The sequence below is a fragment of the Cervus elaphus genome, chromosome 24 (assembly GCF_910594005.1).
Source record: "Cervus elaphus chromosome 24, mCerEla1.1, whole genome shotgun sequence".
NCBI classification, from domain to species: domain Eukaryota; kingdom Metazoa; phylum Chordata; class Mammalia; order Artiodactyla; family Cervidae; genus Cervus; species Cervus elaphus.
In genome coordinates, this window is record NC_057838.1 from 60,165,020 (window position 1) to 60,191,529 (window position 26,510).

At 53.5% G+C, this 26,510-nt stretch overlaps 2 protein-coding genes across 7 annotated transcripts in view; both read right to left on the minus strand.

The window, feature by feature from the left end:
- Positions 1-15,483, minus strand: part of TEX264 (testis expressed 264, ER-phagy receptor) — a 30,346-nt gene extending 14,863 nt beyond the window's left edge. Inside the window, exons 1-4 of one of the 6 annotated variants that reach the window (XM_043885375.1) lie at positions 15,400-15,483; positions 14,351-14,423; positions 11,913-12,204; positions 1,957-2,178 (exon numbers count right to left, since the gene is read on the minus strand). In XM_043885375.1, the coding sequence (XP_043741310.1) occupies positions 1,957-2,178; positions 11,913-12,170 (480 nt within the window). In that variant the 5' untranslated portion in view covers positions 12,171-12,204; positions 14,351-14,423; positions 15,400-15,483. The other 5 variants (XM_043885374.1, XM_043885376.1, XM_043885379.1 and 2 more) reach the window with 5 other exon arrangements.
- Positions 15,484-18,002: 2,519 nt separating this feature from the next.
- The window catches only part of RAD54L2 (RAD54 like 2), an 89,973-nt gene continuing 81,465 nt past the window's right edge, over positions 18,003-26,510 (minus strand). Inside the window, exons 21-22 of the mRNA XM_043885372.1 lie at positions 25,273-25,365; positions 18,003-23,832 (exon numbers count right to left, since the gene is read on the minus strand). Of these exons, the coding sequence (XP_043741307.1) occupies positions 22,838-23,832; positions 25,273-25,365 (1,088 nt within the window). The 3' untranslated portion in view covers positions 18,003-22,837. The remainder of the gene's footprint in view (positions 23,833-25,272; positions 25,366-26,510) is intronic.

A 26,510-nucleotide genomic window follows, 5' to 3' on the forward strand; every position in this document is an offset into this window, starting at 1 on the left:
CCTGTTCTGAGGTCTGGAGCCCACAAAGTCTCCTCCCAGGGGTGCTCCCCCAGACTGGCCCTTGAATCTGAGGACGACGCAGACAGGACCGGAGAACGCCACACACCAGCCCCTCCTGGGGACAAACGCTGAGTAGGACAAACGCTGCCGGCCTTCCTGCCCTCACCACCCGCCAGCTCCCCCATGTCTCCTCACCCCGCCCCCTGCGCCCTTCTGGCTGGCACCCTCCAGCACACAAAAGCAATCCTCCTCCATCCTCCCCACGCCCCTTCCCCACCACGGCAGCCCTCCTGGTTCTCCTCTCCCCACCCTTGCCCACCACGGCCACAGCTGGCGACCTGGGGCCCCATCCTTCCGTTCCCCAGCCCCGACACAGACTCTCACACCTCCTTCACCAGGACGTGTCTGGGCTCCCACGCCCATTGCCAAGGCCCTGTCTCATTTCCCAAGATGCTTTGGAGAACCAGGTTCTTCCAAAACCGCCAGGTTCACATTCCTGTTAGCTCTGATCTCCTGTTCCCTGACCCCGGCCATGCGGGCCACGCCCCCTGCACAGCCCCTGCTGCTGCGGCCGTCCTCCGGGGCAACTACTGTCAACAGGCGCATGTCACCACACATATCCGCCAGCCCAACCCTCTGTGAACCCCACATTCCACACATCACTGCTGACCCCACACCCTGGCTGGGCTGTCCCCGAGACAGACCCCCCGCGACAGAGCCCACAGAGCCCCTCACCTCCTCCCTCCGCCTTTCTTACGTCAGCGGAGAGCACCCTACACGCTCACCCACCCACCCTGGCCAGAGGGGACCGCGGCGTGACTCTCCCACTCCTCTGCCCCCGGATCCAACCCACCCACAAAGTCGACAGTTCCACCTCCAAAACAGACTGCACATCCACACCTTGTCTGCACCTCCGCAGCCCTGCCCCAGCCCGAGCTGCCACCGTGCACGGCAGGACTCGTAACAGCTTCTCAGCACCTCCACCCGGCCCCCATGAGCCACAACCCAGATCCCGGCTGGAACGCTGCACAGACTTCCCACTGTCTTTACAGCAAACCCATGCTCTTCACCCTCGCTCTGCTGAGAACATTCTTACCACCCCTCCAAGGGCTCTTCTAGGATTTTTGCCTGAGACGTTGCCTCCTCCAAGAGGCCATACCTGACCACTCTGTTCACTTGGTTCCCCGCCTTTTCTCACCCTCTTCTTTCCTAGTGCACATCCCATTTTTGTCTGACGCTATCACCTATCTCCACCGCCTCACTGTAAACACCTATTTCACACACCAGGATCTCACACCACGTCCAGCATAGCACCTGGCGTAGACATTCGACAAATACAAGGCGAATGGATGAATAAGCCATCACTTCCAAGCCCAAATTGGGGTCATTTCCCTAGCACCCAAGTTTCCAAATGTTTTAGAAGAGGAGGAGGAGGAATTTACAGAAGGGAAAGTCTGTCTCAGGGTCCTTGGTCTGCAAGCCTCCAGCAGGATGGGGCAGGGTGGGCCTGGAGTGGGAGCTGAACACTAAGGATGTCTCCGGTCCAAGTCAGAGCTTAAAGGACAAGGCTGGATTTCTGAACAAATTCCCCATGCTCCTGGGAGATGCTTGGGGCCCACAAGGTCTTGGGTGTATAGAAGAAATGTCAGTAGCCTCTGCCCATCTTCCTAGCTCCACAGGCACCTGCTCCATGAGATGCCACCCTCCCCAAACCACCTTTCCCCCCAGGCGAGGCAGGCCTCCCAGCTCCCACTCAAAGGACTGGCTGTACACGTACACACACACACACACACACACGTACACACACACACACGTACACACACACACACACACACACACACACACACGTACACACACACACACACACACACACACACACGTACACACACACACACACACACACACACACACACACACACACACACACACACACACACAACCAGACTTGTGTCTCACCTTGATGTAGGCATCCAGGGCAGGATGGACCCGGCGGGAAGCCAGCCAGATGGACAGGGGGGTGGTGTAGGGGAAGGTGGCCGTCACCACATGGCTGGGCCCCGGGAAGGAGAACACCTTGAAGCCAAATTTCTGATAGAGTCGGATGAGCTCAGAGGAGGGTGACTCCTCACCTTCACTCAGAATGCTGCCCACTGCACAGCGGCACTTTTCAGGGGGCACCTGGGGAGGCAGAGCAGGGGTGTCAGGGCTGGCGAAGGAAGGAGGCCCACAAGCCTCTTGCTTCCTGGCTTCTGGGCCAGCTGGGGCCTGGGGGAACTACCAGCTCCAACAAGCCACACAGCCCAGACGCCACAATGAAGTTGACAGTTTTCCTGCTGAAACCCAGGCCTGTGGCATCCTGTCTCATCCATCCTCCACTGCCCAGGGCAGGCCCCTGCTGGCGGCAAAGAGGCCACATAAGTGCTGGTCAGAAAGCAGAGTGAGATCCTCGGCCCCAGGGTCTCAGGCAGGGCTGGCCCCCATCACCAGGGCCTCTGTACCTCTGCTCCAACCCATGCCCCTCCCTAAACCCTGCCCCTCTTCCCAAGCCCCTTCTTGGCTGAGAATGCTGGTTCCCTCCAAATCTCTCTGGGCCCCTAAGACCTACACCTCACCGCACTCTGCTCCCCTCCCTCCCCTGGCTCCCACAAACTGCAGCCAGATAAGGGCTCCCAGGCTCTGAGACTTCCTAGGGTTGACTCCAGGCCTGCAAAGCCCAGCACTTGCTTTTCCTCCTGGCATCCATGGGCCCCGGTGTGTCCTACCTCCTGCCGCCTGAATCTGCACCAGCCCCCGGGGTATCTGCTCCTAAACCCGAGAGACTTATCACAGACCTAGGGCTCTCTGTCCCGGGTTTCCCTCCATCTGAAGGCCCTCCTCAGGGCCCACTAACCCCTCCGTTTAAACTCCTTCTACCTGCACTTTCTCCTCTCCTCAGCCTGCCATCCCAGTACCGTGCAGTCATGTTTACCTGTCTCTGCCCTCCCATGGCCCTTTCCAAGCCCAGTCAACAGTCCCCTAAGGGATCCTCAGCCCAGCCCTACCTTTCTATTCTGGCCAAATCAGCCCTGACCTTGGAGTGTCACTTTGCCTGAAATGGACACCAATTCCCACCTCTGCATAGTCCCTGGGGGTCACCCCAACTCTCTGTAGCTTGGTCCCCTTGAATCCTATGTTGTTAGGCATAGCTCAGGGCTTTGGTGGCAGGCAGTATGGGACAGTGGTCAGGACCACAGCTTCTGGAGAGAGGGAGGCCCGCGTGTGAATCTCGAGTCCTGTGTTCTGGGTGAGTCCCTTAGTTTCCTGAAGCCTACTGCCTAGATAACAACTTACAGAACCGTATTAAATGAGACACTTCCCAGGAGGCCTTAGCATGGTCCGACACTTGTCATGGTCCACATGACAAGTGCTCCATACTTGTCAGTTATTAGTAGCTATGACATAGGCCAAACAAGAGGTAACCACTGGCCTAGAATGCCCACTTACCCAAACCTCTGAACATGTAGCTCCTCCCTGCCCATCCTTCAGGCCCAAACACCCTCTTGGACAGCGTTCTCAGGGTGGCTCGACAGCAGCCCCGTGCTGTAAACTGTTACCTGCATCAAGTCAACCTCGCAGCACTGCCACTTCTCTCAACCCGATGCTTCTCCCACTCTCCCGAGTGGAGACGGCTGCAATACCACCTCTTGTCTCTAGATGGTGCAACTACCCCACTCACATCCAAGACTTGAGGATGGCCAGAACACCAGGTGGCTCCAGAGGGCAGGTCTCAGGCTGATAGGCCCAAAGGACAGGGCCTATGCGGAAGCCCATCTTCATGTTCCTAACCTAGTGACCTATGCTATACACAAGAGACATCTACCACAGGCTAAACAGAGAAATGGATGGAAGGCCAACCGACAGTCCCCTCTCCAGCCCCTGGCCTACCTGGGTTTGGGCCCCACGGTCTTGATTACCTCAGTGGCTCCAGCTCCAATCCTCCTCAGCCCCCCAAAGGCACCAGGATACTGTGATCATCCTGCTTAGCACCTCTCAATGGATCCTCCCAATTCACCTCTATCTAAGATGAAACTCCTGAGGCCCGCATGCGAGGCTGTCTCAGAGCGGTCCACACTCAGTGTGTTGTGTACACACTGCCTGGCTCTGTCCACACACTCACCGAGCACTCCTTCTCTGCATTCCTAGCCCTGAGTAGGGGCTGAAACCCAGGTGGGCAGGCGCCCACTAAGCATCTGAGTGGCAGAGGGAGAGACAAATCCAGGCTCTGGCCAGCCAGCCTTGCCAGCCTCCTCTCCCACCACACCCCCACACATGCCCACATGGAACTATTTGCAGCTTGCCAAACATGCCACATCCTCCCATGCTTCCTCCCTTTGCGTAGGCTACTTCCTCTGCCTGGAATGTCCTCCTAACCCTATTTCTGAGTCCCTTCTGCCTGGGAAACTCCCCCATTCTTCAAGATTCAGCTCAACCCTCCTCTGAAAGCTTCTGCCGCTCCTCGCTAGCCAGTCCCTCCTCTCTGATCCCCAAATGCCCACTGGAGGGAACAGGTCTTGTGCTGCCTGTAACTGGTGGCCTCTCTCTCTCCCCACCACTCCAGACCTCTAGGCAGAAGGAAAGTTCTTCAGCGACAGGTCAGGTATGCCTACACGCACACACATGCACATACGGGCTCTGTATCATGAGCAAACCTCTGCTCCCTCCACATTGATAAAGGAGGAGCTCTTGTCATGGGGGAGGGAGGCAGCCAATAAGGAGACAGAGCTCCTGAAATCCTGGGCACAAGTGCTGCTTTCCTGCCTGAGCACCTTTTCAATTCTACATGTGAGAACACTTCTTGCCCCTCCCCTGTCCGAGGGGCTAAGGGGCAGCCTAGGAGGTTACCCAGCACGCCCACCACCTGCTGAGCAGCCGCATACCAAGAGGAGTTGGGAGCCAGCCAAATCAGGCACCGGCAAGGAAGAGATGGGACAGGTACTAAGACCAGCTGGGCAGTGGCAAGATTGGTCTCAGAGCAGGAGAAGGCTTTCCTGGGCTCCCAGGACAGTCCAGCCCAGCTCAGGGGAATGGCTCACTGAGGTTGTCAAGGGTCCAAAAAGGAGGAGTGTCCTGATGGCTGGAAATCCCACCCTCTGTGGTTCAATGCAGTGTCCTTATTGGGCCTGATCTTCGGAGGGCAGCCTGGGCCTTCCAGGTCTAAAGGCCTTCTCCCTTTCCTCCCCATATCGATCATTTGGATAGCTAAGCTCAGAACAAGAGCTAGTGCTCAGAACTAGCATCAGCAAGGAACCATACCAGGGAGACAGGGTGGTGGACAGACCCACCACCAACTTGGGTAAGTGAGGGGCCCATGCAGAATCTGCCCTCAGAGCACAACTGCTAGGAAAGAGATCCCAGAGTACCTCCTTCAGGCTGTGAGGCCTCCTGAGCCCTAGCCCAGTGAGAAGAGGGCTTGGAGCCTGTAGCTTTCGAGTACAATCTGGGCCCACTGCCCCTTCTGGAAAGGCCTTGCAGTACCCTGCTGTATGACGTCAGTGAAGAGATGGTCCCTGCCTGGCCAGGACCTCAATGAATCTGGAAACTGGACAAGATCAATAAATGTCAGGATCCAGGAAGAAAAAATGGTTTCAGCTAGCTCAGACCAAACCCAGCCATCAGGATCAACAGAAATGGCCCTCCTCATGTCTGCAGCCTGTATAAGCTGACGGACAGCTGCACTGTCCACCAGTCCCAGGCCCAGAAGGCTGCCTAGACTCCTTCCTGGCCAGCCCACGCAGCCCAGAGCTGCCCAAGTGAGCGGGAGCAGTGGGGCAAGGCCCTTCACTTGCACCGGTACCCCCTGTAGAAGAGATCAGTCACACCTATCCATTTCTAGAGGGTGAATGGTGGGCTCATACCCTCCTGCGTGTTGCAGGTCAACACAACAAGCCCCCAGATCCAACCTCCCTGAGGAGCTCAGGCCCAAAGGCACGGTGGAACTGGCACTAGGAAGGAAATGGGTGACACAGACAACCAGGTCAGAGCACATGACCCACACTTCAGGCTTGAGGGGAGGGAAGTCAGCAGGATGCCACCCTTCAGAGGGGGCTCCAGGGGCTGCTGGGAGCTCCCACCTGGAAGTCTTTCAGGGATTTTCTATTTTCACCCCCAAGCATAATCCTAAGGATGTCAGCTGGCATCTGACAAGGTGCTCACCACTGGCCTCAGTTGCTGCCTTCTAGGCATCTGCTCATTATATCCCTGAGACCCAGGGAGTTCAGCAAAGGGAATCCAGCAAGGCAATGTTGGCATCAGGGTTCAAACCCAGGCAGACTGACTCCAGAGCCATGCCACATACAATCCACAGCCACTGGGGAGCCCAAGAAATAGGCCCTGCCGAGGAATGGCCTGGGGTTTCCCAAGTGGCAACAGGGGTAAAGAATCTGCCTGCGTCTACAGGAGATGGAAGACATGTGGGTTCAATCCTTGGGTCAGGAAGATACCCTGGAGTAGGAAATGGCACCTCACTCCATTATTCTTGCCTGGGAAATGCCATGGACAGAGGAGTCTGGTGGTTACAGTCCATGGGGTCACAAAGAGTAGTCACAAAGAGACGACTCAGTGACTGAGCACAGGGCGGAACGGCCTGCACAATGGTTTCTCCCCATACTGCACCTCCTCGCATGGCCCAGGACACCTGCACAAGGCTAGGCCACAGGCAAGCAGAGTACCTAAAAGCATCAAGTCTTCATGGCATAAGGCCCTCAGAGGTGCATATGTGGGTGGGTGTGCATATGCCAAGATGGCTAAGCACCTAATAGGAGCTGGGTATTTGGTCTTATCTAGTCCCCCAAAACACTAAAATCCTGAAGCAGAGATTCTCAGAAAGACCATGGGACTTGCTCAGTCACACGCAGGTAAGCAATGGAGCCTTGATTCCAACCCTGAAGGGTAAGTCCAAAGCCCTTCCCTCCATTCCTCACCCCTTCTCCTTCCCAAGGCCAGCTCTGCTGGGCAGTGAGTCTCACCTTTCTACAGCTGCCTACAGTCAACCTGCTATGAGCAAAGACCTGGATTCCACGTGACAGAACTATTGCCACGGGATAGCTGGGTAGATGATGGTCTGGGCCTTCAGGAGGCATCAGCTCAGTCCACATCCCCCTTGCCTGTTCTGAGGGTGCAATCCTGGGAAATCCTACTCCCTCACCCCACCCTTCTCAGGCTCCATGGGACCTCAGTGCCTCCAGGGAGAGCAGGGGACCCCATCCCCACATACACTGAAGAGAAAGTACGGCACAGGCCAACATCAGAAAACTCTTACTCAGCCCCTGCAGATCTGGTGACCCCCAGGCTGACTCTCAAAGGACTAGTGGAAGAGAGAAACTTCAGTGTGGTTCAGCTTATAAAGGGGCTTCCCTGGTGGCTTATCCATAACGAACCTGCCTGCCAACGCAGGAGATGCAGGTTCAATCCCTGGATTGGGAAGATTCCCTGGAGAAGGAAATGGCAACCCGTTCCAGTATTCTTGCCTGGAGAATCCCATGGACAGAGGAGCCTAGTGGGATACAGTCCATGGCCTCACAGAGTCGGACACAACTGAGCGACTAAACAACAAGCAGCTAACTAAAGGTAGAACCCAACCACCACCAGTCCCCTCCCCCACCCCCTCCATGCCTGAAGCAAGCACCCCCTCCTAGGCCTTGATCAGGTAAGCTGAACAGGCTGCCACACCCCACTTGCCTCAGCCAAGCTCCCCACAAGGGCGGGCAGGCAGGTTACTTAAGCCCCAAATAGCAGCAGAGTCGGCAGCAGCAGAGGGTGGGGCAGGAGGAGGAGGGCCAGGCTGTCAGACGGGACAGGCCCACAGGCACGGTGACAGCAGCCCAATCACTAGGGCTTGTTCACAGGTCAGAACTGGTCAGGATCAAACGAGGTGTGCAGGGTCCTCTCCAGCGCCTTGCCAACAACCAAGGCTCCCAGAGGGACCAGGCCTAGAAGGGGAAGCGAAAATCATTGTCCAAGTAGGAGCGAGAGAGCAAGACAGAACTCTGTGTGTGTGTGTGTGTGTGTGTGTGTGTGTGTGTGTGCGCGCGTGCCACCAAGGCCCTCAGGGATGGAAAACAGAATGATTCCTCCGGCACCACAAGAATCACAAGCCCAGATCTATAGGCTCCTCCCATATAGAACTCTAAGATATAGGGCTGGCCAGCTGACTGACACCCAAACATAGACATGTCTCTCCAGAATATACACACTCAAGCAGCATCTCACGTGAAAGTGTCCAGAGCAATGCCACAATCTTGCCTTGTTGGTGCCCTTTCGTGTGTTACTTCCTGGGCCCTGAGCCAGACCAGGGGAGCCTCACCAGGCCTTTCTGAGGAACCAACCTCCCTCTGTCCAGCTGAGACCTGGAAGGGGCGTGGCTGGGAGCTGTCAGTCCACACCTCATGGGGGTGGCCACCCCTCACCTGGTCATTCACGGCCCCACTCACAGAGCCTGAAATAGCCTCACTCCCTCCCACACTCAGAGAAGCCAGGTTCTGGCTCCTGTTGTGTTGTGCTGGGCTGTGCTGGGGAGGGCGGAGTGGGGATGGGACACTCCACAGCTCAGCCACATCCTGTCTCTTCCTCCTGTGAATCACAGCATGCAGGGCCCCATGCTGGACACCGCTGGGCTGGGGGAGGCAGCCAGGGAGCAGAAAGCTTCGCATCTCGGCCCTCCCCAGGACCAGAAGAGGCCTGTCCTTTAGGTTCCCTGACACCCCTCGCGCCCATGGAGAGGGCCTGAGGGCTGCATCCCTTGGTCCCCACTGTGCACCAGTGCCCAGGAGAGAGTGGCCAGACCAGATGCTCAAATATTTGTTAAATGCAAATAAAAAAGCATAAGTAAACTTGGTAAGACAGTACTGCAGCATTTGCTAACTGGTCGTTAGTCTCCTCCCCTATGGTATCAGCAGTATGGACCCAGAAGCCTCAGTTCTCATGGACCAATCAGTCTGTGGTAGCCATGAGAACATGAATCCTGGGGGCCCAGGGTTCCCTGAACCTTCTAGGATCTCTGCCAGGCAGGTGAGCTATCCCAGGTGTCAGGGTGTGACTCAGCTCTGAATGCGGACACAGGTTACTTCCCGAGTGACCCAGGACTGGGAAAGACAGGATCAGAGGGGCCACTATGACTATGTGTTCATTCTCTATGCCAACCCGATGGTCACAGCCAGGGCTAGGGCCTAGGCCTGGGTTATGAGTGCCCAGCCTAACAATCCTCATCACACTTAATTAGCATGAGTGTTTTTTCCACCCATTTTTTGTTGCTACAATTTCTGATCCTCAACCATAGCACCTCAAGGTCCTGGGCTGTGCTGTGCTTAAGTCACCCGGTTGTGTCTGACTCTTTGTGATCCCAGGGACTGTAACCAGCCAGGCTCCTCTGTCCATGGAATTCTCCAGGCAAGAATACTGGAGTGGGTAGCCATGCCCTCCTCCAGGGGATCTTCCTAAACCAGGCATCAAACCCAGGTCTCCTGCATTGCAGGCAGATTCTTTACCAGCTGAGCTACTAGGGAATGCCTCACCTATGTCACTTGATTTAACCCTTGCCAGCTGACCTAAAAGCAGGTATTTTTAACATTACTCTGCAGATGAGGAAATGGGGGTTCAGACAGGTTATGTGGTATGCCCCAAATCACACAACAGGACAGTGGTGAGACAGAATCAGAATCTAGGACTGCTAACCTCAAGGCTGTGCTCTCAGGCCACGGGCCCTCAGACTGGTACCCAAGTCAGGATGTGCCTAGCCAAGCCTGGAAATCAAGACCCAGCCCAGAGAGTCCATCACATCCTCAGGAGAGCTGTATGGTGGGCTTCCTGGAGTTGGCTGGGTTAGGAGGCCTTGGGGAGCGTGCCCCATGCCAGGATTCTTCTACCTCACTCTTCCCTGAGCCAGCCTTCGGCAATGACCCAAAGGGACCACGGCCCTCTCTCATTCTGGAATTAACACCTCCAATCCAAGAGGTAACATACGGCTTCTGAAACAGGACATGCTGATAAGGAAAGAGACACTGCAAGGACCCTTGTCCCTCCTACTGAGTTCCTGCAGAGGGTTCCAAATGGGTCAGATGCGGGAGGAGGGGCAGGGACCAGGGGAGGGTAGCGGAGAGACAGGGACTTAGACAACAGAAGCGGGCAAGGGTGGGGGTCCGGCGTCTGGTCTAGGATTCCCACAGCCCAAAGCCTACCCCAGCCCTCTTGGGTCTCAGTGTTCTCGACTCTCGGTGCCAACTCCAGTCACGTGACCTCAGAACTGCCACGTCTACTCATCCCTCAACCAGGCCCCGTCACCTCTCACCCCGACTCAGCCCAGTCTCCACGGCCCCCTGCCTCGTCTCCTCCCCTTGCCATCTACTTAGCTTCCTAAATCAAAAAGGTGGCAAAACTGTGCCTTATCTGTCCTCCCAACCCGCTGTTCCTCCCACTGCCTGGCCCAGCCAATCCTTCTACATCGCTCTCCACCCACCACGTGTTCACTTGCCACACTTCCTCTGTCATCCTACGTCTGCAGGCCTGTGCTCTGCAGTTCCCTTAGCCAGAAGGCCCTTCCCAGTAAAGTAAAATTATACTCATGGCAGACCTCCTCTCTGAGCCTCCATGGTAGACTTGAGGCAAATCCACAGCTCAAAGTTCCATGAACATTGAACATAGTACAGTGTCTTGCTAGACATTCATTCATTTTTATAGGGCTGACTTGCCAACCCCACAAAGTTTCCTGAGGGCAGGGCCAGGTCTGTTCATCTCCAGAGTGCAGGTGTCAAGCAGAACCTGGCACAGAGAGGGAGTCAGGATATCCTTGTTTCAACTGAGCACCCCAGTGAGGCCCGCTCAGCACGCAGTGTGGAGGCTATAGGCCTTGCTCACTTGAGCTCTCCAGGCAAGGAAACCAGAGCTGGGGATTCCCAACACCTGGTTTGCCAAGACTCAGAGCTGGAGGCTGGAGAACCTAGGCAGAGCTGCCAGCCCATGCAGCAGTAGGCAGCACCACCCCACGGCATGGCAGGAGGCCACATTGGTGAGCCCTGACTCACCACAGGCTGTAAGTACAGCCAGACACCCACGGGGTGCCCGTGATGCCAGGTCAGTCTCTCACCCCAGCATCCCGGACAGCTCACCAGGCTCCAGTTGCCCCCAAACCCCTCTCAAAACTAGGCAGCTTGACGTCCAAAGAAATACCTTGTCCCTGGGCAAGGGACTATCATAATGACTATAAGATTTTATTTTCTTTCAGTAGAAGAGCTGAAAGAGGGAAGGCAAAGAAACGTGTGTGTGTGTGTGTTTGTGTTTGTGTTAGTCGATTGTGTCCAGCTCTTTGCTATCCCATGGCCTGTAGCCCACCAGGCTCCTCTGTCCATGGAATTCTCCAGGCAAGAATACTGGAGTGAGTAGCCATTCCCTTCTCCAGGGGATTTTCCCAACCCAGGGATTGAACCCGGGTCTCCTGCATTGCAGGCAGATTCTTTACCATCTGAGCCACCAGGGAAGCCCCCAAAGAAACAAGATACAATCCCAAAGAAAGGGCAGCATCTGAATGGCCTGGCTTTAGAGTGCTGGCTTCAAATGGGAATGAAAGAAGGCCAGAAGAGGAAGCAACAGAGCAAAGCCCCAGCAGAGCCTAGGGATTCACAGTGGCACTCAGAAGTTCGTGGGAGCCACAAGACAGGGAAACTAGACCTGGACAAGTAGAAAACCAGTATATGGATGCCTGGAGCAGAAGTCCAGACTAAATCTGGAAGGAGCTTCAAGGCCAGAGAGGAGGTGGTCTACATAGCCAGCTCTATCATTTCCCCGCCCCTTCCTCAGAAACCAAAACACCCCGAGCCCAACAAGCCCTGCCCCATATCTGTCCAGTGGGTGGAACCCCAGCCAGGGCACAGGAGGCTCCTTACCGTGTGGGGGTTGTCATAGTAGACAGCAATGGAGCGGAGCTTGGGGGAGACACTGCAGCTCTCCGTGAAAAGCGGCCCAGTCTCACCGTAGGGGCCCACGTGGAACTTGTAGGCCACGGTGACGTTGCGGATGGGGGGTGAGCCAGCACTCACTGTCACCCCAGCCAGCAGCCCTGAGTACGCAGCAAAGGCCAGCAGCGTCAGCAGCAGCAGCAGAGTCAGGCCCCCAATCAGGCCCAGGAGGAGCAGGTCCGACATGGCTCTGTGCCCCCCACGCCACACCCCAAGGCAGCTGCAAAGGAGACAGAAGGGAGAGGAGGTTGGTAGCCTGCTCTGACCAATGTGCCCGCCTGCCGGCCAGCCAGCTGTGGCCCAACCTCAGCCCTGCCTTGGGTGCTCTGACCCGGGAGGGGGAGGGGGAGGAGCCGGAGGTGTTTACACACACAGTGACCTAGAAGGGAGCTACAAAGGATGACTGAAGCCACAAGCCTCTTTATTTCTTAATCACAACTATGGAGGCTCTCCGAGCAACTCTGTCAGCTGGCAGTCGTGGTCACACCTGGGGAAGCTGAGTCACGAAGAGGCACAGGAGTGAGTCAGCAGGGGACATATGTCTGGTCCATCAGGGGCAGCTGATCGTACTTCAGCCCTGATCAGCCACCCCTGATGGGCCGACATCAGCCTGCCCGCCAGCCTTTTCCCTGCACTGCCTGCCCAGCCTCCCAAACCTGTGAGCCACTGCCTGAAGGAGGAGGGGCAAGCACAGGGCCCTCTTATTAAAAACAGGGAAACCATGAGGAATGAAACCTCAGGCAGAGAAAATGTGCCACAGGAAGGGGCTCACATAGGAAAGTCTCTTTGACTAAACACAACTGGCCCAAGAAATACTGCTATCCAACAAGCTCATCCATCCAGAACCAAAGGAGAGGCCAGGCTAAAGAGGGCCTGAGCAGCCCGAGCAAAGTCCAGCACTATGCTTCCTGAACTTGCTGAGCTCCCCAGGCTAACAAGCTTCATCCCAATTTTCCAGTCCACAGATCAGCAAGGAAGAGGCAGAGGAAGAAAGACTGCTAGAAGTGGAGACACAACAGGGAGTGGTGCCTCCCATGGGGGAGGGATGCTGGCCAGGCAGGAGCCCAAACAGGGGTCCAATGGCTGCTTCACCCCTCCCCCTTCCTTCCCTTCTCCCCAACATCTCTGGATGTTCGGAATTTCATTTTGGGGATTCAGCTCTCCCCCACTGACCTCATGTACTAGATAGTTCACAGAAAGGCATCATGTAGGTTTGCTAGAGGGTGTCTTTTCCTTTCTGTGTATGTCATTTATCTGACAATTCTCCCTCTTCCTCACTGGACTTTCCCTGTTTCTCCTATTTGCTATCTGCATGGTATAAGCAATAAAGATACTCGTTTTAGGGGAGGAAAAAAAAAAGCAGAGAAGATATCTAAGAGCAGGCTGAGGGACACAGCCCATAGGCTGGTGTATGAGCCATTCCAGACAGACTGCCCAGGCCTCCATGCAACTTGGGGCCAGAAGACTAACTCTCTTAAGAGGGCTTGACCTGCATCACCCAGGGTGGGGGGGTGTGGAACACACCACAGAGAAGACTATTTATATGGTTCAGGAGCAGAAAATCAACACTTCAGTTCTATGGAAAACTTAGCTGTATGGAATAATTTATTCCCTGTGGGTTCTGGGTCTCAAAACTTTTTTTCTGAAGAGCTGTCTTTGCAGTCAATTTGCACAGAGTGTTTGTCTCACAGACATGGGCAATACACTTCTAAACCTTTGGCATCATGACCTTGCGTTGTATCACAATGGTCTTTTCACCCACCCTTGTTCCTACCCTACAGTTGCACTTTTGGATGCATTCTTTGTCTTCCTCAACTTGCCTTCACTTAGTTTCACACCTGATTTCTTTGATGATGATAAGGCACTGTCTAAATATTGAAACACAGCTACTTCATTAATCCTCAAAACCAGATGGGTATGGATCAGAAAACAAGTGGTTGGAGATTAAGAGATTTGACCAAAGTCACAAAGGTACTAAACAGAACTGCCTGGACAAAATGTAGGCAATGAGAATCCAGGTAGTCCAACTTCCCCACTTCCACTTCTCTCCTCCCTGGGAACAGGACTTCCAGAAAAGCCCAAGAATTTAATCTATGTTGGACATCTCTGAACCCAAGGCTCTTAGCTGGAAGCTCTCAGTATCTAAGTCTCCCACTTGTCTTGGGAGTGATCAGCCCTCTGGTCCTTGCTCTCTCTGCACACTTCCTCTCTCCTCAAAGGAGCTTAGTTCCTGGAACCCTTCTCTTCCTCTCACTTCCTAAACTGCTCAAAAGAGGCAGGGAATGTACCTGGGGACCCGCTGAGCTCTGGGCAGCACGGGAAGGAAGCAGGGTAAGAGAAAGGGAAGAAGGGCTGGGGAAGCTCACCTCTAAAGCCGGCTCACTTTAGCAACTCATGGCATCCAGCGCGGCAGGGGCCAAAGCTCCAAGTGCTCCAGGGCTGAGGGCAGAAAGAAAATAACCACTAAGCCAGGCGCCCTTCCCTGACTGATCTCTCATCAGGGAACGCCCACAGGGGCCTCGACAAGAACTGTCCTCCCCAGAAGATATGGTGTACCTCCACCACGTCCTCAGACCCCTTAGGGAAATCAGAAGCCAGATTCCGCCTGAAAAATGTCAGCTCTTCACTAGACTTCTGGTTATAAACCTCTGTACTTGGAGCGTCCTCTTCCTGGAGGGGTCCATCCACCGCGCCTGGCCCTAAGCCAACCCCTGCTGCTGACCCTGGGCAGGCTTGTGACCCCTCTCGGTTTCTCTGGGAGGGCGGCCCCGCGCCGGCTTCCTGAGGCCGCTCACGTGCGCCGCGGCGGCTGGCCCGCCCTTAAAGGGCCAGCCACAGGCAAAACTTTCAGCGCCCGCCGGGCGCGGGAAGATTTCGGAATCAGAGGGGCCTGCGAGGGGAGGAGAGGCTGCCTCCACTCTACAATCACGGGGTCCACCCCCTGCTCACCCTCGCCTCGCCTAGGTAACCAGCCCTTTCCTTTTCAGCCACGACCTCTAGGGGTCCCACGCACCTCTGCAACTTACAAGGAAGTTAAAGTTTGCAGCCACCGCTGTGTGGCGCGGCCTCAGGAGACAAGGGCGGAGTTTACGTGCGGCTCTGGTCCAGCTGTCGGACCCCGCCGCCCACACCCACCCCTTCGCCCGCCCCGGAGTCCCTAGTCTCCGGGCGTGCCGTGCACCGGTGGCCGAGGCAGAGGGTGGCCCGAGATAGTAGAGTGGTCCAAGGTCGCGTTCGGGCCCTTGGATGCAGCCGGGACGAGCTGTGGGAGTGACGAGATGCAAAGAGCGGTTGGGCCGGGGTCACGGTGGGGACGCGGGTGGCCCTGAGGTCGCGCCCAGGCGCACGGAGGTTCCAGGCCTCTGGCGCGTGTAGAGCCGCCCCGGCGAGGACACCTCCCAGACCTGGCCCTCACCTCAGCGGCCACCAGCCGCCGACGCCAATCCGCGCACGCGGCTTGGTCTTGGAGCCTGCGCGCGCCCGCCGCGCACGCTCGCTCCGCCCCCTCTCGCGGCAGGACGTGGCCATGGCCGTGGGCGCGTGCGCGCGGGGCCCAAAGGGCGGGGGCCTGCCCCGCCCCGTGTCCATGGCAACAGACGTACGCCTGTAAGGCTGAGCGGTCAGGGGCCAATGCCACCCTCTACCTTCCTGCCTCCCACAAGCTTCTGGGCTGCAGGTCGACGGTGACTTAGAAACAATCTCTTGACTTCTGGACTGTCGAGAAAGCCACGACTTGAGGGGGGAGTAGAGAGGCAGTCTGGGGTCCCAAACGGCTGCACCGGAGAGGATCCTTTGAAGAGATTGGGAAGTGCAGCGCGGCAGTACAACTCTGGCCTTGGTATCACCCTAGGTACTGTCGCTTTGCCTCACTGAGGCTTTCCGACAGACCTGGGAACCAAGCAAGGCAGGGCCACTTGCTCTCATTTTACAGCTGAAGCTCAGGGAGGAAGCGGGATCCCATCTCGGACAGCGCAGATAGCAGCTACCTCCAACACTCAGCGTCTACCTCTCCCCTCCTCTGCCCCGCTTCACCCTGCCAAACGGAGCACAGAGGTGATCATTCTTCCATCCAACATTTATTGGGCATCGCTTCCTGCTAGTACAGTTCTAGGGGCTGCGGATACTAAATGAACAAAATCAAGGCCCTGCCTTCCGGGTTCCTCCTTCAGTAGCCTAGAGGTGGATGGGGGAGGCCAGTCTGCCCTTCTAAGTTATGTATTATACACACCCACACACATACAGTGTGCGTGCTCAGTCGTGTGGTACTCTTTGCGACCCCATTGGACTGTAGCCTTCCAAGCTCCTCTGTCCACGGAATCTTCCTGGCAAGAATACTGGAGCCGGTTGCCATTTCCTACTCTAAGGGATTTTTCCCCACTCAAGGATTGAACTCGTATCTCCTGTATTGGCAGACGGATTCTTTACCACTGCGCCAAACCCCAAGCCAACTCTTAAGTTCCTTGAGGACAGCTTCAATCTTCAGCTGGTATCTTTGAGGAACTACAAAAACAACAAAGCATTCTTCCAGAGCCCCAAAGATAAAACCTCACCCTCCTGAGAGGCCCAGTCCTGCAGTGGAGGGGATAGGGCAGGGGACAGCTCTGCTCATAAGCTTGTCTACATGACAGGCAGGGTCAAGAGCTACTTTGGTGCTCCTCACACAGAGGATTGGTTTGGGAAGTGAATTATTTTTGGAGGGGATCCCACTATACTAGCAAAGGGCAGACTGACACAGAGGCACTTGTAGCTGGTTTTTTTTCCCTTCTACTTCACACTATTCTGTCCACCGGCAGGGAAGACTGAACCTTATCTACAGGGCTCTGGGCTAACCAGAATGGGTAGCTGACTTCTCAGAGGCGCTCGGGGCTGGGCTGGCAGGATTGTGGCAGTTCTGGTCTATTGATGGATATTAGGTAGATGATCAAACCCTCTGGGTGCCCCGAGGCAAATGGACATGAAAGCATTTCCTGTGAGACCAGGAAGGGCGGGCTACTGCCTCAGACACAGACAGCCTCTGCATGGTCAGTTCTGCTTCTCAGAAGCTGATGAACTTCTCCCAGGAAACCATTGTCTGGAGAGGCCCTTTCATCTCATCCTCTCTGTTCACTTCCTTTAGCGTGGTAGGGGAACTCCAGAGCTCCATGTCAGAGTTCAGGATGTGTCTTAGGAGCCTCAGCGCCTCTGTGGTGAGCAGAGTTAGCCTGTGACTGGGGCTGCAGGCCATCAGCCTACCAGGCTTCACTGCAGGCTGCTCTCAACAAAGCCAGCTCTGCCCTTGGTAGGATTCCTGCAAGACCTCTCCTCGCCACCAGGAGACAGTAGTCCAGGCACTCTCCACTACCCCTGGTAGCATGTCTGAGCAGAGCTGATCACCTAGCCTCTGGGATCATCTCCCTCACCCATGCTCCAGTCCGTCCTGTCTCCCAATGGCCTGTATTCTCTCAGGAGCCCAGACTTGGCCTTTGTCTGCTCTTGCCTTCCCTGTCCACAGAAGCTCTTTAACTCTCCCTTAGTAAATTCCAGACAGTGTTTCACCAAACAGGAAACAAAGCATAGACAGCCCCCTCCTTCTTCTACCTCTTCAGGTTAGTTCTCTTCGAAGCGGTGATTAGATCCTCTAATTCAGATGACAAATGGAGAATGCACATGCAATGTAAGATGCTCTCCAAACCCTGCCACCAGCCATCTCCCACCCTCTGAAGGCCAATCCCTGGCCACTCACAGGCTAGTTAGGGCTACCCCTGCAGGACTTGCCATGACTGAGGGACCAGCTAGCCTCAAGCCACTCGGAGTCAGCTTTGCTATTTCCTCCAGAGCCAGGAAATGCAGTCTTCTTCAGGTGAGCCAAGGCAGAAAAAGTGTAGTGAACTCCACAGCATAAAAAGAGCCTGCCAGCCATCTGTTCCCACCCCCAGAGGTGCTGTCTCAGCATACACGCTGCTCTAAGTTATATCCCTTACACCATCACCCAGCCACAGAGCTGTTCAGACAATTCCTTGATTAAACAACACTGCCTTCTTCAGTTTACATTTTATTTTACAAAAAGAGAAATAAAGAAAACTGATAGGCAGTTATACTGACTTACAATTGTTCTGTTTGCTTTTTTTTTTTTAAAAAAAGTGACATGAAACACAAGTAAAAATAAATACGTCATAGAAACAGCCAGTTGCCCAGTCTCTAGGGCAGGAGCACCTGCCCTGCTGAGAGAGGAGGGAAGCCCGTGATCACACCAGCAGCTAGAGCACTCAGCTACAGATGCTCCTCAAAGCCAGGCGCAGGTCCCAGGCCTCAGGGGGCGTCCTGAGGAAAGAAGACGGAAAACCAAAGCCAGGTGCCAGGTCCCTGGGGCCACCTCATCTCCCCCTGACTCCCCCTGGCAGCAGTGTGGCCTTAGTGGTTATCCATTGCGACCCCCTCAACCCACCCTGGACCCCCTTCCCCGACCCCTCTGGAGAGGGTACAGGAAAAACACAGTCGGGAAGGCTGAGGGGATTCTTCCGGTGAGTCCCCAGCCCACCCTGAGTAACACAACCAGATAAGTCAGTTTACACCCATGTGCACATAAGCACGTGTGCGCACACACACACTGCCACACACACACACACACACACACAACCTGGACTGAGCTCTCTTCCAGGGGAGGGCCCTAGGTTAGGTCACAGTATGAGGTCCCCTCTTCTGAATATTATCCCAATAGTGGTAACAGAGTACTCAAATCTCCCCCGGCCCCATCACTACAGCCTGTCTAGCTACCTCTCCCCAACACACTAGATTATGATAGCAAACAGACCTCTGAGAGAGGCAAGGAGACCAAGTCCCCGAAGCGCAGAGAAGTTGGACTCTGCCTGCTCAGCAAGTTCATTGTTAAGACTCGGGTATTCATAAAAGGACTAGAGCCAAGCCAGTGGCACAGAACACACGCGAAGGGGTCACAGTGGAATATACAGGGCAGAAGAGTCAGAGGGAGAGTCTGCAGGTGAGTGACTGGAGAGCATAACCTTCTCAGACAGACCACGAGGTGCAGATTTCTTTCTTGGGAACAGTCTGCCGAGGGCCAGAAAGTCTGCTAGGGTGGGAGTTCTCCTCTCAGGAGTTTTGGTGCAAGGAGAGTCACTGAGCTGGGTGCACAGGAGGCCACTGCTCAGAGAGGAGACACTGGGCTCCTGTAGAATCACAGGGGACTGGGAAGCACAAGGAGGTTATGAACAGAAACACAGAAACAGGAATGTAAAGCCCCAGACGACCTTCCCCCAAGGGATGAGGACTCAATTCAGAGCGATGCCAGGCATGCACAGATAAGAGTGCCTTGCTCTGACTGCTGTGGGAGTGACAGTCCCACCCAGACTGTTAAAAGCTTGGTTGAGTGTTTCAACCTATTAGCAAAATGTTACCCCAGCTACTTGCTTCATGTCCTGGAGTGGGAAATGTTCATATTTAGTTGTGAATCACAAGTATATAGAGATTCTACACACTAGTTCCTAGGAAATAGAGTTCTAAGGACCAGAGATATCCTGAAGTCAGAAGATGCTTAAGACAGATGCTTGAGAAGCATAACTTGAGGCAGTGAGAACTCTGCAGATATCTAATTCGAAAATGATCTGGATCCAACATGGTTCACTTACTTTCTCACTTCAATGGCTAATCTGTCTCTGCTGAATTTTTATCTACAAAAATACTGAGACAGAAAATCAAACATTACTACAAGTGGTAATTCTGAATCATTACATAGTACTATATCCCCTAGATTGAGGATTTAGGCTAAACCAGACAGATGGGGCTTGAGGCCCTTGAAAACATTCTATGGAAGACAGCAGTGAGGGAAGATGGCTAACCCTGATCTCCTGCCCTCCCTCTTACCATCCTTCTCTTACTCAAGCCAGAATGGTGGGTGGACATCACCACCAAGTTGTTTCTCATCAAAGAAACAGTAAAACATCGTTCTTAGGTTCTGAGACAGCTGCTTCCCTCACACATATGTTCATATTTGGTGTGCATGCACGCCTGCCTACCTGCACACAGAGACAGCAGAAATGTCAGAGAAGTGTTTTCACGTTCATTTAAAAAAAAAAAAGGAAAACCATGGAACCAGAAGCACTCTAATTTCCCATGATCCTAGCCCTACTCTCTTATACACTGTAAGCTGCACATATCAAAGAAAACCTTGTCTACACAGGACAGCCTCCCAAAACTATGGTCTTTCCTGAGGTGAAGCAAGACTCAGCCCCTAGTACCACTGGGAAGAGGGCAGGCTTGTAATGGCGCCGAGAACACCCGTTTGCTTCCCAGTACCTTCAAAAGCCCATCCCTCCAGGGACTGATTTCAGTTCCTCGCTGGGATAGTTTCTGGATTCTCAGAGCCTGCTGCTGTGATTTCCTAGAGGCGAACACAGAAATACCCCTCCCTCCCCAAACACACACACACAATCTCTGGGATCCCAGTGCTCTGGGGCCTTAGAGGCATCATTTGTAGCCCAGGTGGTGAGTGTTCCCCGCAAATCAGAGATTCAGGCTAGCGTACTCCCTCTGCACCAGCCTCAGCCGGAGAGCCCACTCCAACTCAGCCCCTTCACCATTCATTCTTGGGATGCATCCGAGAAAGCACTGTTGGAACTGCTGTTTTAAAATTATTAAAATAATTTGCATAGCTAAATTGTAGGTCTAAGGCTTCTATGAAGAGGAGAGTTAAGTGTCTGACAGGGTGCTTATGAGAACAGAGAAAGCAAGCTCCTTAAGTTCCACTTTTGGTGTAACTGAACAGTGCGCGCACACATACATACACACACACACACACACACACACACACACACACACACGCACACGCACCAGCCATCTCCTTGTCTCTTCTTGGGGATAATACCCCGGAGTGTGCTAAGACCCCCCCAACAATGGAAATGGGCTGCTCAGAAGAACTGCAGAAGCAGCTACTACTACGGGTGACCCCGCTAAGCTGCCTCCAGGGCTCAGAAGAGGCAGGCACGGCAGCTGCCCGGCCAGTGAGGAGGGACCGATGGGGAGGCGGTAAAGCTCTGAAGCCAGACAGGGCTTGTTTTCCCTAAAGAACTACCCAGCAAGGTCTCAGCAGTAGGGGCGGAAAAGCCAAAAGGAAGACAGTACTTATGCTTAAAAACTACATACCCCTCAGCCTCCAGCACTGGTGATAAGGGGAGACTCAGAATGACCGATGTGTTATGATGATTTAAGGCTTCTACAGAGGAAGGGCTCCTCCACGTTCCTTCAAAGAGGATGGAGGTAGCAGACACCAGGGCCCACACTGATCATGATAGGCTGAGGAAGCCAAGACATTTTCTGACATGAGCTCAACTGTCTGTTCTGTCAACCCAGCAGCCACCTACACCCAGCTTCACTATTCAGCGTAGAGCCTGCCTCTAAGGTAATCCCAAGAGGACACAGCTCCGAATTTGGGGTCACTTACTTCCTAATTGCAAACTCCATGATCCTAAGTTTCAATCACCATGTAATGAGTTGCATCATCGCTAATACCCAGTCACAGGATTCCCCGAACTTCCTGAGAGGCCATTTGCTGAAAACATAGTTGCTTAGTGTAGACCTTGATCAAGGCTAACTCTCTTTCCTTGGTCAATTCGCCATCCGCTGGGGATTTACTAACCAGCAGCTGTGGGGTCTTAGACATCTTAAACTTTCCCTTCCCAACATCTACCCTCCTTACCCTAACCTCCCCTCCCACCACCCCCCCAAAAAAGAACCAAGACACATGAAAAGTCCAAATAATAAATAATTGCCCATAAGAAATAAATTAACATGGAGCTCTCTAATGGGGAAGGAAAGGAAAGGCCAAGAAAGGCCACCAGGACGGGCAGCTGGGGGCTCGGTTCCATCTTCGTGAAGAATGTCTTTTCTGGCCACAACTCCATGACCTCCCGCTCATACTCTGCAGTGCTTCTCCCTCCCAGCCTCGGCACACTGACAACTCTCAAGCGCCAGAAAGGGAGATCTTGCTCAGAGAAAGCTGCTGGGGAAAGAGAGATTGGTAATGCCCATTTTCTCTGATAATCTCCCCCCAGTCTTGAATCAAGTGTGGCTCTGACAACAGGGGACTTGGGTTAGCTGGGCCTGGTCTTCACCCAACTAGAAGGAAACTTGTGGTTCCCATGGCTCTTCTCCTGGGCTCACCCTGATGTTCATAGTAATAGTTGCCATGAACCACCATGCTCTGATTTCCATTTTATAAAAGATAAATTCATTTCTTAGTTTCCCCCTTAGTCCCTCCCTCCCTCCCTCCCTCCCCGCCCACCTGCACCCCTGCTGTTACATACATGTAAGTACATATACACACACATACACACACACGTACACACGCACACACACCTGGTCTGCTTCTTTCCCATCCCCTAAAAAGACCCCACTCTGCATGGAATCTCAGTCTGCCCACCCTTCGTCTCTTTCCCTCCCTCCCTCCCCTCCCCTCTCCAGACCAAGCCAAGTCACCCAGTAAGGCAGCTCTCTCGGGAGAGAATGTTCCCAAAGACAGAAATGGGATGTGAGCTTCTACCCTCAGACGGGCAAGCAAGCAAGCAGACAGCATAAGCAAGGCAGGCAGGAAGAGAGGCAGGCTGCCCTGCCCCTCCATTCCTGTTTTAGGTCCCTGATTTCCCACTATTGCTGCTCTGTTGGAATTTTTTTTTTTTTTTTTTTTTTGCCTCTTTTGTTAAAACAGCAACAGAGCCCTGCCACCTATGGTCAACCACCCTTCTTTGTCCTCTTCCTTTCCCCTCTTGCCAAGGGCCCTATTCTCAGAAACCCCAGATTGCTGCCTTCCGTCTGGGTGGGTGACCTGCTGGGGGCCCCGAGTGAGGTGGAGAGGGGATCCCCAGCTATTTCCCAGTGACCTCTATTACATCATCATCCTTATCCTCATCATCATTGGAGCTGAACCCCACCTCAGCAACCTCATGAGAGTCAAATGGAGGCACCTGGGACCGGAGGAGGCCACCGGCTGGGTAGCCTGCGTGTGGGGATATGTAGCCGGGGTAGACAGACATGCCCCGTGAAAGGTTGCTGGGCAAGACAGGGGAAGGAAAAGGCGCGAACATCCTTGGCTCGGACAGGAGTGGCTGTGAGAATGGGAGTGAGTAGCTGGGGAGTATCCCTGTTACAGAGGGGTTGAGCATGAAGGAGGGGTTGCTGGCAGTGACTGAGGTAGCCGTGGAAGAGGAACTGACGGGGCCTGCCGGCACCAGAGGGTCAGTAGTCACTGGGAACACCAGGCGGGCATCTGCCAGCAAATTGGACAGCTGGTAGTAGGAGGGGGTACTGCCCATGAACAGGGAGTTCTCCCCAGCCTGGGAGGTGAAGGGGGGGGTGAGGTTATGGTTTAAGGAGACGGGTGGCACGGCAAACCCGCCAGAAACTGGATACCCGTGTTCATACGGCTGCACGGGAGCTGGCAGATGGCCCTTCCTGGACCGCCGGCGGGCTGACTCCTGGGCAGCAGGTGGGGTGGCCAACTTGCGCTTGTGGCCCCGTAAGTCCAACACTGGGTGCCTATCACCACAGGGCTGGCCGGTCACCAGGAGGGAACTATTGAGGCAATGACCCCCGTGTCGAGGCTCAGTCCCGAGGGCTGTCCCAGGAACAGCACTGCCGTCCACAAGTGGAGCCGGGGGGCCAGGCAGGGCGGCACTGGAGCTTGGGGAGCTCTGGCGGGACTCTCGGGCAGCAGCCACATCCGCGTACTGCTGGAGCTCGCTGATGATCTCCGGGCTGTCTGGAGAGACGGGCCGGGCCAGCCCCTCGGGGTCGGGGGCTTTAGGTGATGAGGCACTGTGTCTGCCATTGCTTGTAGACTCGAGAGAAGGCCCCTGGGAACCTGGGGACAAAATGCAGGTGACTGAGAACCAGAATGGCCAGGGAGGGATGGAGGGGATAAGACAAAAGTCCACTGGGGAAAAACCCTGTCCTGTGGTTCTCAAAATTCAAATAGTTTCATGTGCAAACAACATCACTTAGTCAACTTTTCCCAGTCACAAAGAAAGAAGTCTTTCGATCTAGGAAATAAGTCCATCCAAGTAAAGACTTGTAACCTCGCTGTACCTCAGTTCCCTGTAAAACTCCACCAAGGTGAATCCTATGAAATAATGGATATGAAATGCCAGATCATCCTTTCAGTCAGACACTTTCTGGGGACAAAGATGGTCAGTGCCCATGATGGGAAAAAAGAGGAAAAGGAAGTTTAAAAAGCAGTCTATCCTGGTTAAAAACAAAACAAAATCCATGGCCATGAAAGATGACTGGTACAACTAAATCTAAACCGGCAAGAGTGGTAGATAATATTACAGAATTGTTAAACTTTTTTTTAGTGTGATTATGGTGCTGTGATTAGGAGGAGTATACCTTAATCTCAGCAAATGTGTACTGAAATATTTAGGGGTGAAATGACATGATGTCTTCAACTTACAAATAGTTCAAATAATAGGAAAGGAGAGAAAGGAAAAAGTTTCTGAAAAAGGTATCAGCCACCGGATCGAGCTGCAGGGTACATGGGTGCTTATGGTTCTGTTCTTCAGCTTGTCTGGTGTCTTGACAATTTCCATGATAAAAGCTGAAAGCAAGAGCAGTCTCGTCTCACACCGCACGGTGGGAGGATAAGTGGGAGCCACTCCCCTAGTTAGAGGGGACTTTTGCAAGAGTTCCTAATGTTGTTCATGTACCACATGTATACTCTTTGACCTGGCAATCCGATTTCTAGGAATTTTTCCTATAGATACACCCATGTGACTGTGAACCAGAAGTGTAATGGAGGAGTACAACAATCTAAAGGTCCAGGAACAGGGAACCCAGTAATGCACCGTGTTATACCCATCTAACTGCATCTTGTGTAAACCTTCACCGAGGAACATCTCAAGGAAGGATAAGGAACAAGCAATGAGATGCACCAGTGAGTGAAGAAAAGAACAAACAGTATATTATAGTAAGTGTAGCATTTGTTTTCAAAATACAAAGTTACATACATATATAGTATGTATATACCATATATTGTTTTAATATACACACATGTGCACATACATATCCCTGTACCATGTATATGTATAGAGTATCTCTTGAGAAAAAAACAAAAAACAGGAATAAGCACTTCCAGGAAGGAGCAACAGATGGCTGGGAGTATAAAGGAAGACAAACTTCTCCCTTTACTCCTTTTGGAAATCTTTGAATTGTGAACCACGTATACATTATCTACTCAAAAAATAGTTAACAAAACCAACCTGTCAAAAATGCCACATAGGTCAATGGAAAGTAGAAGCCACTATACCTGAGGCAGCCATCCGACCATCTTCAGGGGCCTTTGGTTTGCCAGTCGCCCGGACAGCAAAGATTCGCCCATCACTGGTACGGATGTATGTCCCTAAGGAGAAGCATGAGGAAGACCATGAGGAGCAGATATGCAATATAGCCAGCCCTGGGAACTCCAGGCTTAGCCACTGTGGGCTCAGAAAGAGCTATGAAAGTGGTTTCACACTCTCTCTCAAAATCCCTGAAGTGAGGAGTTGGATGACTGAGCTGTGGACCCAATATTACTCATTTACTCCACAAACACTGACTGTGTGACTAACATACACCAGACACTGTTCCAGATACTGAAGTATACAAGACAGAAAAGGGCCCTGTCTCATGGAGCTTGACTCTGGACGGGGAGACACACAGTTATACTAGAAAATATCAGGAAAGGGTAAATGCAATGAAGGAAATTAACTGGGTGCTGTGAAAGACAGTAAGTTGGCTCCCTCTGTTCTGGCCCAGGTCCTCCAGTCTAGGTCCTCCTCTTGATTGGGGAGGAAGCAGCCTCACTGCCTCAATAACCGCCCTCCCTTGGTAGGAATAAATCAAGATGGGCATTCTATTCCCACGTGGCACTAGTCAACCTTCCCTTGGTCTTGGGCATGTCTTCTGATCTAGTTCTTGGTGCCAGGGCTGCCTCTTGGCCAGAGGTCAGCAAATTTTTTTCTTAAAGCATCAGTTGGTAAATATCTTTGGCTTTGTGAGCCAAAAGGGCTCTGTTGCAACTACTCAACTCGGCTGCTACAGCATGGCAGCCGGGCATGGCGGTGCTCCAAAGACCTTTATGGACACTGATATGTGAATTTCATATACTTTACATGTCACAGAATAAATACTCTTTGATTTTTTTTCCAACTAACTGAAAATGACTGAAGATATAAAACCCATTCTTAGCTCATAAGTACAGTAACAGCATGCAGGCAAGATCTGGCCTTTGGGCCACAGTCTGCATACCACCCCCTCCTCTCAGCTCTAGGCTAGGAAGAACCCAGTAAGTGGACTGTGGACGACCTTCTCTGGGTATCATGTATTTCACAGCATCTTTTTCCTGAAACTAAGGGTGCTTTAACCCAACAGAGACTAGGGCAAAATCTCCTTACTAAACAAAGACCCTCAAGGAGCATCATAGACCACAAGGTGACATGAAATATAGGCTTCAACTGTGTTCTGACACCAGCCCAGATTTCTCCAGAAATCCCATCTGGAGAACTT